Consider the following 16,812-nt stretch of genomic DNA (forward strand, 5'->3'; position numbering starts at 1 on the left):
GACCATTAAAAATGTATCTTCCAAATAATCAATGCCCCCAAATATTAAACTTTTCTTTAGAGTCAAGAAATACTTCAACCCTATGACCTAGATTATCAGTTTCCTTTAAGCAAACAAATTCTTAAGTGTTAACTAAGCACATATACTACTGGTGTATAAAAAGCTAGAAATAGAAAGCACACTAATCTGGACATGAAAAGTCATCTGCCCTATTGACTGGGACGCTGTCTCTTAATTTCTCATTGCCAGCCTCTGTCTTGATCCAGGATTGCCAGAGACATGGGCTGCCCCAGCCAAGCACATACCCTATGCTACCCCAATCTCATCTGCCCATCACAACTTTATTTCCTCTTTTTGATTCTCTTTTGCCAAGCTTGGCTCCTCTGCCATCTGTCAATCAATACTCCCTTCTTTACATTGTTTAACTATTATCTCAATGAACTTCAAGTAGTCATTTATGTCCTTTTGCTTTATTTTAATTTTACTATGCCAGATATTGTATTAGCTCAGACAGTGGACCACTGGTTGATACTTGGAATTTTTCATTACAATGGTATTTGTGGTGACGTTTCATTTGTAATCCCAATCTAAGAAAACATAACTATTTATGCTCTGCTTTATTTCAGAAATAAAATATTTAAGGTTGCTTACACAAATACACACAATAAAACAACACTTAAATTATGGAAACAGGAAAACGGGACAAAGGAGAAATTCAAGTAGGAAAGTTCAGATGAAATTAGGAGGCCAGAATTTAAAACTCGGCTTGTGACGCCTATACGCATGCTAGGTCAGATTCCAGGCTTTCTAAGCTTCCTGGCAGTCAGTAGAAAGAGACAGACTCACTTGTATAATTGGCTGAAATACTATGGCCTGCTGGTCAAATCCAGCCCACTGTCTGTTTCTGTAAATAAAGTTTTATTGGAACATAGTCACACCTAATCATGTACATATTATTTATGGCTGCTTTCACGGTACAATAGCAGAGTTGAATAGTTGTGACAGAAACCTGCAAAGCCTAAATTATTTACCTGGCCTTTCATAGAAAAAAAGTTTTCAGATGCCTGGGTGCCAATGAGATAAAAGCAAAGCAGTGTCTGAGGGCAAGCACATTCTTTGTATGGTTCTGAAATGGAAGAGAACTTTCCACTATAAAGAACTCACTATTATAATTCCCCCAAAATGCTCTTAGTTTCATTTTTTTTATATATAGTAAATATAGCAACAGGCTTCCCAGGACCAATGGCAGGATATCACAACACAAATAGTGAAACGATCCTATGTGAGTCTGAAATGACGCAATGCAGGAGAAATTCTCTCCAAGTCTGGCTTAATTCAGGGAGGGTCTGTGGAGTCCAGAGCCAGCTCTCTGCAGCCCTTTTCTACCCTTCTTTCTTATCACAGGCAGGCATGGCTAATGGAGTAAGGTATTGTCACCAGCTGAGCCCCAGTGTCTTCTGACGTCCTCTCGGAGTACCCTGGAAGTCTTAACCGATCATTAGCAGTTGGTATGCAAGATAAAACAGAAATGTCATCTTTGCTTTAAGGCAATTTTCCATTAACATCCTCTCCACTGAGTTTGATAAGTACTGGGGTGGTAAGGGTGAGACTATTTCTCTGCTAAGTTCCTGAAACACAGCTATATTCTGTTTTGGCTGCAGAGCTGTCCTCCTCAATGGCCATCCACAAGGAAGCACCGCATCGACATCTTCCCATGAGAAGCAGGAGCCTCACAAGGACGGTTGCCTGGAGAGGACCCGGCACGCCAGCAAACATGCAGGGCAACAGAGTGTCTGAGAGCAGGGCCCAGCGTCTCCTCAAAAAAGTTGTGGAGAACCTGGTCCTCTGCACAGACCAATGGGTGGGTAGGGCCAGAGAAGGGCGAAGGCATTTTGTCTGGAAACATTCAAGCCCAATACCCATGTTGTTTGTTCAAAGAAACAAAACCTCCAAAACAGCCATGACCTAGACCCACTGACTTTGAACACATACTATATTCCTAAAGAACACCCCTAACATACAGGTTTCCAAAATAATGCAAATAAACTGGAAACAGTTCAGTGCTGGGAAAGAATCACAAAACTGCTGACTGTGGATTTAGAGAATACACCTGTAGCCTTTCTCTCTGCCCATTTCTTCTTTGTGACTATAAAACTACGTTACGAATTGATTGAATTTCTATTCTATGTAACTGGGGAAGGAAAATTCAGGTTATCTAAGTGTTACCAAGTTTTTAACGAGTAAATTTAAGAGAATCAGAACTATTCTTATTTGGCCTTATTGAAAATTGTTACTTAATCAATAACTGATTCTTACCCATATTGTCAAAGGAAGGAAAAAAACAAAACATATTATAAATCATCTTATATTATTCCTAACAGTTCTTGGTGATTAAAAACCATAAAACTAGAAAATAAGTAAAACATTCATGCTTAAAACCTTCCTTTTCCTTATGGGTTTGTGGCTGTGTTCTAGAAAACACCAACTACAAAGAAGCGAAACATAAGCATACTTGACAGGGGAGTTAATACTGCCAACAAACATGATGGATTAATAGAGGAAATTTTTCTTCACCCTAAACTAAAGAGAAAAAAATACTAACAAATATTGCTATTTACTCTTCCAGTACCAATGCTTAGGGTTCAAGTTCAGACCACTTAACGTTACATGTAGGCACATGAGAATGTGTAAAATTTGGACTCTAAATAGCCTTACATGAAAAAAAAAATTAAGAAAACCTCTTAAAGAGTCAATCAAAACACTGAGCCCAGACCAAATAGTAGCAGGTACTTGGTAGGCTTTTCTGGAACCAAGTACAGGGGTGCTCACCTACATACTAGATTTGGAAGTGCATAGAATATCAACATAGAAAACTCTAGGGGAAAGCAAAAGCCCCTCCATATCAACCTTGGGCTGATCCCTGCTTCTCCAAGCAATTATGCAACCCTCTGTGTTCTTTGATGTTCCCTGAGCCCAAGCTGGAGGTCAGGATAGAGTGGGTGTTGGATTACAGTACCTGAGAAAGCTGTTTCACAACAGGTGAGGCCATTAACGTTTGAGCTTCCAATAGACCGCCACCCCAAACCAGCATGCACAGCCCCCTCCCAGAACCTCAGAGGCAGCAGCAGTACTTTTGCTAATTTCTTCAAGACTAGTTGTGAATGCTCCTACTTACGTAATGCATACAAGGTGAGAATTATTCCAGCCAGGCAAAATCCTTCAAAGAACCTGAGTGTGCTGAACATTGTCACATTCACTGACAGTGCCACGGTCAGTCCAAAGATCAGAATGAAGATGATGGAACACAGCAGCACAGGCCGCCGGCCGACCCTGCATATGGAGAGGGAAAAAGTTAGGAGTCATCATTAAACAGGCCCATCATGCTAGATGCTGAAACTCATTCTTCAATAGGCACTCAACAGATGTTGAATGAGTCTTCATACCATTGAGACCCACTTTGGTGGATCTAGGGATAGAAAGGCCCTCAGGGGAAATGTGGCCCAACACCTCTTGTTCTGTAGATAAAGGGGCATAGATTAAATGGGCTACTGCATAACAGAATTGAGACAGGAACCCAATTCCTGTTGGCAAGTGTATTTCTGAGTATACAGGAAGATAATTCAAGGCAAGAGTAATAAAATCAATAACAACTCCCCAAACATAAACCTTGACACACCCAGCAAAAAATGTCTTGAGAAATCACTGACCTTTGGAATTGACTCCAAAATCAACAGACATTGAGCGAAGCATTTCATTTCCTTTCTCAGGGCTGGTAATTGGTTAGGTACCTGACCTCGCATGCAACCTATCAGAGCCAGGGCCAAGCCAGCTGCCGATGTGTTTCAACTATATGATGAGCAGTAATTTTTAAGGGATCACTGATTAAACTGAGATAGTGTGAACTTTAAATTACGGGTGTGGACCTGAAAGTGAAGCCCACCAGGCAGTAAGGGGTTGGTTGGAAGGCGCCAAGTCCACTGTGTTTCTGGAAAAAGCAGTGCACAGACTAGGTTGGCGGATTACAGGGTGGTGCATGGTTGGCTACCACTATGGATTGATATGCCTCCAGGTGTGGCTGGAAGGATGGGGTGTGTGTGTGTGTGTGTTTAGGGGGATGGTCCACGGGAATAGGAAGTCACTAGTTCTTCATCCTTCCCTTGCTCTCCTTCCAGATTTTTCATCATCAACTTGTTATGGGGGAAAAAATCTCTGACATACAAAGTAATATAGCACAGCCAGCTTGAACCAGAAGAATAGCTCACAGAGATGTTGGAGCAGTGGACTCTATTTGCCAAAGGAAGAAAATCCATGACTGGTACCCCAAACGGTAGCTGAATGGCTTGACCTCACCTAGACATACTATGACAAGACATCTACATAAAAACAAAATATCCAGAAAAGGCAAATAGAGAGAAATAGAAACTAGATTCGTGGTTGCCTAGGGCTGGGGGTGACACTGAGGAGTGACTGTAGGTGGTCACGAGATTCCTTTTAGGGAGATGGGAATGTTTTAAATTTAGAATGTGGTAATGATTGCATAACTGTAAATATACTAAAACTCATTGAATTGTGCACTTAAAACAGGTGAGCTTGATGGTATGTAAATTATTTCTCACTAAAGCTGTTAAAAAAAAGCATGCCCACTAACACATGATTGTGCCCTATGAAGGAGATCGATGTAATTTCACGAAGATTTGGGGGCGGGACCTACAGGACACAATTTTATTCAGAATTTCTTAGGCTTCTAACATTGCCTGAAGTCACGTTGGGTTTAGTGATGAGGCCAAACTATGAGAGCAATGCCAATGTAAGTCAACAGCCTTGTCAGAGATTTTAGCCTTTTACGTCCCTTGACTGGTGCTGGAGTCATTGAGCCCTTGTCAGGAAAGACGATAGGTAATTTTGTCCAAACCTAGCAAATTTATAGAAATAAATTTAAAATATAGCTTAGTTTGTCTCCTGAAATGAAGGAAAACAAAATCTAACTTACCCAGTTTCATTTCCTTTTACACCCCTTGTCTGTAAAGTGGAGGGAACCATCCTACTTCACAGCACAGCTTCATTGCGATAATGAGAGATGATGAACATAATTACAGGGCCTGGCACAAAGCCAATAGCTAAATGCTGTCTCTCTTAGGATTCCTTTCTGCGTGTCTACGTCCCTGATGCCCACCAAACATGGTATCCTCTGTTCTGATACTTTAGAAAATATCCTTGATTTTTTTCAACTTGTAGAAACTATTCTAAATCTCTCCCTCCCAAATGGTTGCTAAAATCAGTAAGTAAAAATTGTTAGGAACTGTGGAGCAAATATGATCTTCAAAGTCAGAGCACTCTGGCCTTGAACCCAGGCTCATCACTTATGAACTTTGTGATCTTGAGAAAGACCATACTTGTCCAAATGAGCCTCATGTTTTCTTTAGGAATGGGCAGTCAATGCTGACCCAATGGGGTTGTTGTCAGGTGTAGATAAGTACAAGGGATTTAGCAAGCGTTCAACAAATGCTAGTTATAACTACTAGAGTTTTAGTGTGAACTGGTTCCCCCCAGAGCAGAATCCCCTTGGAGATGACTGGTAAAGTCACAGTCCTAAATCTGTAATGCAGAGGGCTTTATGAGTTAGGCTCTGTGGTGGGCAGAATAATGGCCTGAAGAACGTACTAGTCCTAATCATCAGAACCTGTGACTATGTTACCTTTCATGCAAAAGGGGCTCTGTAGATGCGATTAAGGTTAAGGACCTTGAGATGAGGTGATTGATTATCCAGGTGGCTCCAATAACTCTCATGGCAGCATGAGAAGGACCTGTTTCATTTCTGACCTTTGCTGACTGACTGACCTTTGCTGGATTTGAAGCTAGAAGAGGAGCCACGAGCCGAAGGAATGTAGGCAGCCTCTAGAAGCTGGAAAAGGCCAGAATCCTCTCCTAGAGTCTGCAGAAAGTGATACAATTGCCGGCACCTTGATTTTTAGGCTTGTATGAACCACAGAACTGTAAGGTAATTTATTTAAGCCACCAAGTGTGTGGTAATTTGTTATAGCAGCAGTAGAGAAGTAATACAGGATCTCAACAGGAAACAGATGTCCCATTCAAACAAAGTAGTTTGAGATTTTAATAAAGGAATTATTTACCAAAGGGTGGGCAAGCTTTGAGAGAAACCTTGGGGCTATTAACAGCAGGGGGCTTGGAGGTAGGACGGTCATGGAACCCAGAGAGAGAGGCTGTGTGTGGAGGGGCCTGAGGGAAGCAGTCAGCCCTGACAGCCCTGCAGAGATCACGCTGGGGATTAAATGCCTCCTCTTCAAGCTCCTCTCAACCTCAGATCTCCAGCTGGTGTTCCCTCCTCCCAGCCAGGTTCGGCCAGGAGCTAGAGGGCAAGGGGTGCTCTGGAGCAGCCAAAGAGGGCCAGCCTCCCAGGGCTGCTGGAGAAGGGTGCTGAGGGCTCCTGGAGCGAGGAATGCAGGCCATCTGGCAAAATCACTAACGAGGGAGGGGGAAGGTGGGGGCTCTTTTGGTGAGAGCCCCTGACAGGGCTGTTCCCTCTCATACATCTAGACTAACACATTATATGATAACACATAATGTATATCCCCAAACAAAATGTGTGTGGAAAACAATAACTTTTAAAGAAAAAAAGTGTACTACTTAAGTTTTATTATGCTGACTGCAGTCTTAGAACGCTTAACCTACGACTTGATCAACTTCCCTATGCAGCCATGAAACGGGTGCCAGCAGCTGTGAAATCTGGAGTTCCCTCTAAATGTGCTCATTTCCTTTCAAGCAAGGCTCCAGCAGGGAGTAAAATGCCAAAAATAAATATGGGGTGGAAAACACCAAACTTTCAAACTGGAACTGAGGCCCACTCAAAATGTTCTAACAGCCATAGCATAAAGCCTTCTGCGTGGACTGTCCAGCACCCACGCCCACCCATCACAGATCTTTGGAAAAGCAACAGCAGTGAAGTGAATTGGCAACAGCACACTCCGGTTACTAGTGAAGAAAGACCCCAAACTCTTCTATTTGTTGTGCCCAGGCCTGGTAAGATAACAGAGGCCAAACAGCATGTATGTGCAAGAAGAAATTACAAAACAACCTGTAGCAAATTAAACCCCGTTACAGGCTGGTATTAATAGAGGTGCATTTTGCTTACCCTATTAAATCATTGAACGTGGACACTAAAACCTCAGCCAAGTCTGCATGTTTTAGGAAGAAGTGATGTGGATTATATTAGTATATCTTCCTAACCTATTTCAATGCAGATTTCTGGGAAAAACAAAATCTTGTGGTTAAAATATTAGGATTAGAGTATCTTTTAGATCAGTACAGCTTACTCTGAAAACCTTTATAAGCTCAAGTATTTGGTTAAAAACAAAACAAAACCGTGCATTCCCCTCCCCAAAACAAACAAACAAAACACAAACACACACACAAAAACCTCCAGGAGGCCCTGGTATAGGTTTCCAGAGGTCCTTTACAGCTTCTCTGTTCCTGTTCCCGGGAAATGTGTCCTTATGAAGCATTTACAAATGATGACTAAGCAAATTCTGAACACACAGGAAATCACACTACATGTTAATGCAAGAAACTGCCAAACAGATGCTAGTTTTTGGAAAGAAATTTCCAGAACTTGAAAGTGGTGCCAGAGCTCCTGTGGGCCCCATCTGCTGCTCTGCCCCCCAGGCTCTGGCTGGAGCGCCCCAGTTTTCTCAGCTAACCAGGGTACAGAGGGCGCCACCAGCGAAGCTACAGGCACTGGAGTTGGCTCTGTACCACTCTTGGCTCTTATTATGTCATTGGGGCCAAGATGTATGTCCTTATTCACAAAAAAGTTCCTTTAAAGATAAAAGAATGTCAAGGGGGAACAGCTACCCATGTCTCTCCTTGAGCAGTCCCATTACTTGAAAACCCTGTCAACATCGAGCAATTGCCTCCCTGCTCAGACGTGTCACTGCTGCTGTCCTTGTGCCTGCAGAATGCCTTAAATAAAAGTGTTGCGGCACACTTGGGAAGAAGCAGGCTCTGAAGTCATGGGGCGGAGTTTCAAATCCTGGCTCTCCAACGTAAAAGCTGAGTGAACTTGGGGATTTTACTTAGACATGTGTGCTTCTGTGCTTTTCACTCTAAGACAAAAGTCACAGTAGTAGTACCTACCTACCAAGTGCTGTGAGGATGGGATATTTTCATGTATGGAAATATTTAGCACAGTGCCTGCCAATAGTAACCAGTCAGTAAGTGTCAGCGGCTAATACTATTGCTGTTATCATTACCATCTCTGCTGCCATGTCCCCCTCCCCACTCCATCTTACCAAGCTCATCACTTCATCCTGAATCACACACTTTGCTCAGACCCTCAGACCTCTTCACTCACCCAAGTAAAGCGTATTCATCCCCACCTGTGGACACTACGCTTCTTCCGTCTGCAATGCTCATCCGTTATCCAAATGCGGTCCACTTTTCAAGGTTCAGCAGCCCATGGACCCTACAGAAGCATCTCCTGGCCAAGCAACTCTAAGGACTGTCCCTCTAAAATCTGTGTGACATCAGCACAACCCTACCCATTAAGTTCACATGGGCGAAGAGTCTCTAGGTCCTCTCCCCATTTTTTGGATGCATCTTGTACATCCAACCCCTCAGGGCCCAGCCCAGAAAGCCCCGAATCTATACCCTCAGGCTTTTCCTAACTAAACACTGTCAGGAGGAGATAGGGCTGCAAGATGCTGGCTGGTTTTGCTAGATTCTAGCAGCTAGAGAACTGCAATGAATTTAAATTCGCACTTCAAAAGGGTCTGTTATGTGTACTGGCCAATGCTTTTCCTTCTGAATTCTCCAGGTGACTGCTTTGGCCTACTGTTCCGGCACCAACACCAGGGCAGAGAAAAGACTCAGTAACAGTAACTAACAGTGACCACTCCTCTTTAGCCAGCAAGGGCTTGCTGTGGCTTCCAAAGGATCGTGCGGCAGGCGTGTTGGTACTCACCAGTCAGCAATGCATCCAGTTATTAGGTAGCCAAAGATTAATCCAACCAGTAAGGAGAACTTAGCGATATGGACCTTCCAGGCATTATCACACACAAGATCCCACTAGAGAGGGGCAAATAGAAAATAAATCAGAGAGAAACATACACAGATGCCAGTCGTAGTCAATCATAAGGGCAATACAATAACTGCGGTAAGGATCATGATAACTCTTTGCAGAGCCATGTCACTCACACCAGTAAGAGTCTCTTCAATGTTTTTGAAAATCCAACAATGAGAAATATAATTTGCTCACAGAAGGCAGTGTAATGTTTTAGTCCAGGACAAATTATAAAAGTATGCAGGGAGTACTCCCATGAAATCTTCTGTTCCTTCTGTGCCAGCTACCACAGGAAAGGTAACCCAAGGGAGAGGGAACAGCCACGCAGGCCGGCGTTTTTGGTCTCCAGCACTCTTCTCATTGGCAGAGCTGTCACACAGCCTAGGACACGGGCAGACCTTGCCAACTTTTTGCACCAGGTATCATAATGACATGAGGAAATTAAAAGCAATTTTTGTGTTTCCATCCCCCAAACTCCCCAAACTTCGTAAGTAGTCTTAAAAATAAAGACGGTTAATGGCAAATGTTGAAATATCAACTTTAAGCATTCGTATTATTTTCCTTGTAAACATCCCTGTGTTTCCCCATGTTGTATTCTAAAGCTATTTGCTCCACTTGGAGAGAAATGCAATCAATTAGTGAATACAACATTTAGACTATTTTTGCAATTAAGTTTTATTATTTAATAAACAAATGAAAATAATGCTCCATTTTTGTTTCTTTTCTCTTTCTGCAGAGGGAGGAGAGAAAGCCATGTTTATTCCCTCGAAGCGATGTGTGTCCAAGGCATGTGTCCAAGGGCATGTGACAGCACAGCACTCGATCCACAAACAGCTGAATGACATCTGGGTTCCAGGAGCAAAAGAACAGGGTCTCTGCTGGTGACACTATAAAGACCGCAGTCCCTCACCCATGTCATCCCATCAGTGCTACAGATGCCCTCATGCTGGTGGAAAGAAGCGGCTAAAGCTTGCTGTTCTGGGAAGCTTCAGTCACTCCAGGTCAGTAGAGATGGAGAGGTAGGAGTGGAGAAAAAAGTTGGAGAGCTGCAGGATGAGGTAGGGGAGAGGGGAATGTCAGAATAGAAGGAGTTCTGGAAGCAGAAACAGGATTTGTAGAGTGGGCCTGGGCTATATGGAAGGCTCCGGGCTGAGACCTGGTCTTAGCTCTGTCTTCTTCAATATCTCTCCCTTGTCTGTCCATCTTGAGACTCAGAGTACCATGTAGGGGATCCTTAAAGGGCATTGTAAGCTCAGGTCCACCCTGCCCTCCACCGTTCCCAGATTTCCGGAAAGCCTGGAAAGGCCCCAGGAGTCCTTAGCTGTGGGTCTCAGCTTCAGTGGGCTTTGGAAAAAGCTGAACTTCTGTATGAGTAGTTGCTGAGTAAGGCACCAGGCCAAGACAAAGCAGGAAGGCGGCTGCCTGTCACACGGCTCCCTGGACTCCTTGGGACACATACATGATCACCGATACCACCAAGGTATGTTTGACTTTCCAGAGACCTGGGGCAGTGACTAACTCCTCTCCCCCATCGGCTTCCACAGTGGTGGCCACGCCAGACTCAGGAAGAAAGGGAACGCAAGCACAGACTGCACACAGCTTTGTCAACAGGGGATAGTTTGGGGTTTGTTGTTATCCAGGTTTTATTATGTGTCTGGGGAGCAGGACCTGCTGGTCACACAGAATCTTATCGGTAAGAATTCAGACACAGGAGCTACTGAGATGGGTAACTCCCCTCTGTCTAGCCCAGTGGTCCTCCAGGTATGCTCTAGGGGCCGGGCAGGCAGCACCAGCATCTCCTGGGAATGCCTTAGAGATGCAGATTCTTGGGCCCCACCCTGAATGAGAAAGTGAAATTTAATAAGGCCTGTAGGTGATTCTGACACCGCCTGCTCAGTCTGAGAACCACTGGCTGGCTCTGCCTTGCCATCTCCCTGTCATTTTGAAAACAATGAATGAGCTTTGCAGCCCCGGGCTGGGGTTCAAACAATTGACTCGCAAAAGAAGCGAGCTGCCAAACGCTGCATGAATCACACCCTGCAGCACTGGCTCCTGTTCTTAGTGCAAGTGCAGGATTATAAAACCAGATTATCAGTTAAGTGGGCTTTTGTTAGCAAGCCTGGAAAACCAACATTCATGTAGATATTGTTTCTAGGACAAAATTTCATTTTTATTAATAAACATCTTTCATGGTGCAACCTATCTCTAACTTCAGGAATGAAGGCTCTGCGTATGATGTGAATTATAGCATCGTAACTAACAGTGTGTGTACATTCTGCTTCCCCAGCTGGGTTTAAGTATCGAGGCCATATCTAAATTGTTTTCTCTCCTCTTTGGCCAGCACTGGAACCTGCCCACAACGGAATCGATTCCAAGAGTAAGAGCTCCATCTGTAAGCACACCTGGCTACTGTGGGAGAGGAGGTGCTTACAACACCTGGAGTCTTTAACATCCCGATCACACGACACCTTCCTGCACTTCAGCCTGGCACATTCTTGGCAAGAGAGGGGCACACGCGGTCCCAGGTTGTGCTGAGGACAGCACCAGTTGCTGGCTGTGGGGCAGAGAATCATCCACTCACGCCTCTACCCAGACTTCCTACTGGTGAATCTACCTGAGGTTAAGTGAGGCAAAGGCGCACAGCATACTTATATTAGGTGTATAACAAAAGGTTTTTATAAAAGCATTCAGGGAGGTGGCGGAAATTGCCAAAACTGTTGTGAGCTCAGCCACCTAAATAATAACTCTACCTGGGCTTGGATAGCCATGACCCAATTTTATTACTACCTACTAAGATGTTTGGCCACCTCAATGCAACCTCTATCAATTAACAACATTGGAGTGGAAAATTAAAACCACTGAGAGAGACAGAACTGCTTCCACAGCCAGTAAGAAAAGGAAGCCTGGTTAGAAGAGTCTGCAGGCATCACTGTTCTCAGCCTGGGGGCAGGGCCACAGAATCCAGGACTTGCTGCACCAACCCCATCAATTAGGCATAAAAGTAGACAGTATCTCTAAGTCAACAAGCAAACTGACTCTGGCCCTAGCAGGTTCCCCAGGATGAGATTCCCCATGCCTGGGAATCTGCCTGTCACAACACCCTTGAAAGAAAGCCTGCACGCCCATTCTGAGAATATTCCACAAACTGGGTGGGGTGAGGCTGGCAGCACCATTGCGATAACATCCCTTGTTTGCTTTCTACTTCTGTACTGACAAAAATGTATTGGGAAAAGAAAATATGTTCAGACATAACATTATCTTCAAAAGAATCTCAGAAGTATGAGGAAGCTTTGAGATTACCTTGTTCTCGAAAATTGTTTGCTCCACTATGTCAATTGGTCATTTCACTAAGGAAAGGCTAAGGAACTTTAAAAAACATCTAAACCATGTAAAACCAGGACTTACTATATGGGTTTTGTCTCTGACTTTGCCCTTGTCATTTCCCTCTTCTTCCCCTGCACCCTCATACATCAAATTAGTCACCTCTTCCAGAGGATTCTCCCTTTCAAACATACCCCACACTCTATCTCTACCACGGACTATCTGATCTATGAGAACTTGGTAGGGGTTCACTCCCCATCCTTCTGATGTGTCGGCTGGAAGGCTAAAGAAAAACCACTTGCAGACTCCCTTACAGCTAAGGCTTCAAATGTGGTTCAGATTTTGCCAATCAGCTGCATATCCCATAACTCAGTGTACAACCCAGTTCTAATTTTTGGTATGACTTGAATTAGGAAGAGTGTGAAGTGGGGAATAAATGGGACACCCGTTTTGCTGGTCAGATCTGGCGGGGCTTGTCTGGAGGTGATCCTGGAGCCAGCGGTTGAACAGTGACTTACTGATTCCCCAGCTTCCTGCCTGGGAAGCTGTTCTAGGAATCCTTCTGGAGGCCTGGCTTTCAGCTCCTCCTACAATTTAGCGAGGACTGTTTCTCTGTCTTCAATCTCTAGCTCCTTAAATAGCCAGAGTAGTTTCTGGTATCTGCAAATTGTTGAACCCTATTCCCTGATTAAATTTCCTTGGGATGGAGTTTGCAGGAGAACAGGATGTAGGCCACGCCACCAGCTTAGTTCCCCTCATGAACTAATACAAGCGTCTCCATGCATTAACTCTGGCCTTCCTCAAATCCATTCCCTGCAGAACAATAAAAACAATCCTCTAATTAGGCATATAAACACTTCATCAGCAGTTTTAACAAGATCATAAAAGTGTTAAAGTCTGGCGGTTCCTTTCTGCGCCATTGTTCCAAGACCAGGGACGTTCTGCGGTGATGCCACGTGATGCTGGGGAGCCATTACTAAATGGTGAGAAAACTGACCCTAAAAAGTGTTCTCAATTTCAGTTGCATATGTTCCGTTAATAAAAAAAAAAAGGCAGAGGTTACAGAACACCTGGTAGACTTTTCCCTACCAATATATTTTTAAGGATAAGCTAAAAGAAAGGAAATAAAATTTACATTACTTTCAAAGGAATAATCTAATTGCTTGGCTTACCAGAGAAATATTCACCAAGGAAACTAAATGAAATTTCTAAAGAACACGGAAAATAAATGGGAGGTAAGGAAAACAGTCTTATTTTCAGCAATAATGAATATGATAAGTAAGCTGTAAAATAAGAACATATAAAGGAAGGAACATAAAAACATAAGAAGACAAAAGACAAAGGACATAAAAACATTGTAAGGAAACAGATTACTTATCCAATTTTGAAGTGGAGATGGAATCCCTAAGTATAAAAACTAGGGGGAAAAAACTACCTAAGGAAGACTGATAGATTTTATAACGGTTTAACTGTTAGTACTTATTATTCATTTTAGTTATTTGAAACGTCAATGCATCAAAAATACCATTAACAAAATTATAAAGACACAATTTTGTAAAATATATTTAGGGTATCAGAATATGCCAAACAAAAGATTCACTTTGGCATAAGAATGATTTTCAGCTGGAAGCAAATGAGAGCCAAAGTCCAGAATGCTAACCATTAGACCATGGAACCTACTGCAAATGAGAATCAACTGAGAGGCAGAAAGAAGCCTTCTCAGAGCTTCCATTATGTGACAAAAGGCAGAAACTTCTGAGAAATGAGGGCTGCCACGAGTCCCCTCTCCTGGGGGAAGTTTTATAGCCATGAAAAAGAGAAAGTCAGCACTGAGATGGGTCTCCAAACAAACTTTACTAAACTGACTCTTATTTTCCATTAGTTTCCCCCATATATGTATCTTCCAAAATTTGCTGCCCCTAAAAGTACCTTGTCCTTTGACTTGTGACTTCTCTAGAGATTTATTGTTCTTTTGTTAAGATGCTATACAAGCCCAAGTTATAACCATTCCTTTGAGTTACTCATCACATGTTATTATAATAAACTCTGGTTTTCTCTTGTTCATCTGTTTTTGTCGGTCTAATTTCCAGGGCCCCAGCCACAGAACTTAGGACGCTAGAGGAAAACATTTTTTTTGGTCCTCCCCTGCAATATTCACAGGGTTAATATCCTTAATAAATAACAAGTATTTACATAACAATATAAACTAATATTCCAACTAGAAATAAGTAAAGCACCCAGATAATTAACAAAATAAAAAAAAATGGTTAAAAAAAACACTTGGGAAATACTTGATTCCTCTAATGAAACTCAAAGCTCACTATTTTGTTTTCCAAAAAAATATTCTTCAATTTCCCAAAGATGCAGGAGAAAAAAAAAAGGAGCAAATCTGTGCTAGAATTATAAACTAGGCACTGTGTTTCTTGAAGGCAATTTGGTAATATGTATCACATTACTTTAAATAGTGTACACTCTTTATCCCAGGAATTCCCTTGCGTGGAACTTTCCCCAAGGAAATTACCAGAGATGCCCACAGTGCAATGATGTCTACTGGTTGTAACTTAAAATAGAAAAAATGGGAACTTGACTAAATGTCCAACAATACTATGCAGCCATTAAAATTTTGTTTTTGAAAACTAAAGAATGAGAAAAATGCTTATGATATAATGGTATGAGAGTCTCAAAATAAAAAAGCAGTGAATAAAAGAGATGTTTATGTATGCAGGGGGATCAGAAGACAATATTCCAAAATATTTAAAGTGATTATCTCTGAATTAAGACTGAGTTTTATGAATCCAGATGGCAAGGTTGCTCTGATGGACTCATATTTTCACCAGTAAAGAACTGGTAGTTTTTGAAATTAAAAACAAACAAACAAACAAAAAAGACTGAGTTTTATTTTCAGTTTTACACTTTCCTTGACTTTTCTAAACTTTCCACAATTAATCTAAAACCTTATAATGACAGAAAAAATATAAGTAAATATAATGTAAACTCCCGGGATAGTAGGTGGAAGTGATGGTGGCTAGGGTAAGACAAAATCATTAAAAATAATAATAATAACAACCAAGAGCCCTCTCACCTTTTCAGGAATATGCACTTTGACACAAGCTAAGAACTCAGACCTAGAGAAAGAGCTTATTTGGAAAGTGACTTGGAACAAACTAGATTTTTATAGGCTGAAGTTTTTGTTAATGCATATGACTAAAGCAAAAACCATTTTTTAGGGAAGTAAATGAAAATTTCCCCCAAGTTTCATCTTTGTAGTGGAGATCCCCACTTGAACTTGTTCTACTAGAAACCAGGAGGGTTTTACCAATCACTATGCAAGTTATCTGTTCTAAACCTGAGAATATTCACTTGAGATAAAAGGAGTAGTACTACCGCGGAAGGGGTTAATACTGCTTAGAATTTCAAAAGCTTAAATAAAACAAAATTCCTGATTCAGTTGCAGGAATTTAGAGAAATATAGGGGCAGCATTCTTCTGCAACCCTTTCTGCCTCCTAAGTAGCATTTCAGCAGCCTCTCCTGAACCATTGTTTCATATGCCATGGATTTGTCACGTCCTGCATTCTTTAACTGGAAACAACAGAAATAGCAAGAAAACAGACATACCCACGCGTGCACGCACATGCACATGCCCGCACGCGCCACCCTGGAAGATTAGTCACAGACAGACCAAAGGAACACCCTACAAAAGCTAGACCCGATGCCTCACACGAGCTGTACCAGCTTCTCAGCCTTCAGACAGGCTATGCTACCCTGCGTTTTTCGGTATTTTTTTAATCTAGCAGTGTACAGATTGTTTTCTTCCTAAAAGACTTTATCAAAACTCAAGATATGCTGCATGTTTGACAATTCCAAATTACTCTCTGCTTTTTGCCCCTAAGCTCATCCTCCAATTTTAGGGATTTAATGTCAACAGTAGCCAACATAACTGCCAATTAGAGTTGGCATCCTTGCAAGCTTCCTGAAATGACACAATGAACGTCCTTGCCAGGTACTCTGGGAGAATTTTTTTTCCCCTTAGTTTGTTTCTTTCTTTTTCATTAATTGCTATTCAAATAGCTCCTCAACTTTTTCTTCTTCCTAATTTAGTGCCAAAAACCCAAACATGGCATGTTGAGGAAAGTTGCTGTACTAAAAATCTACCGCAAACCTCTTCATGTTATAGGAAAGGTACACCTGCATTCCCACTTACTTGCAGGAAACCCACTCCAACACCACAGCATCAAAGGTGCTTAAATTTCCTAAGCTTCACGTGGTCCCATTTTTGACTAATGTAATAATTTTAGGCTCATTCTAACACACAATAATTTCTACCTTGTTTCTTTTTTTCTTCTGGTGACAACACTGACTGCCTGCTACCCTTTGCTGTAGTGCTACCTTCCTGGTGGAAGAGAATGGAAAGCAC

The 16,812-nt window shown here is 42.3% G+C and overlaps 1 protein-coding gene across 3 annotated transcripts in view; it reads right to left on the reverse strand.

Moving 5' to 3' along the window:
- SLC22A23 (solute carrier family 22 member 23) overlaps positions 1-16,812 on the reverse strand; it is a 181,613-nt gene that overhangs the window by 134,298 nt on the left and 30,503 nt on the right. For all 3 annotated transcript variants that reach the window (XR_013993856.1, XM_081057273.1, XM_081057272.1), the window contains exons 2-3: positions 8,978-9,081; positions 3,176-3,330 (exon numbers count right to left, since the gene is read on the reverse strand). Coding sequence is in view for 2 of the 3 variants with exons in the window: in XM_081057273.1 (XP_080913399.1) it covers positions 3,176-3,330; positions 8,978-9,081 (259 nt within the window). In the remaining variant the exon portion in view is untranslated. The remainder of the gene's footprint in view (positions 1-3,175; positions 3,331-8,977; positions 9,082-16,812) is intronic.

The sequence above is a fragment of the Rhinolophus hipposideros genome, assembly GCF_964194185.1.
Source record: "Rhinolophus hipposideros genome assembly, chromosome: 8".
NCBI classification, from domain to species: domain Eukaryota; kingdom Metazoa; phylum Chordata; class Mammalia; order Chiroptera; family Rhinolophidae; genus Rhinolophus; species Rhinolophus hipposideros.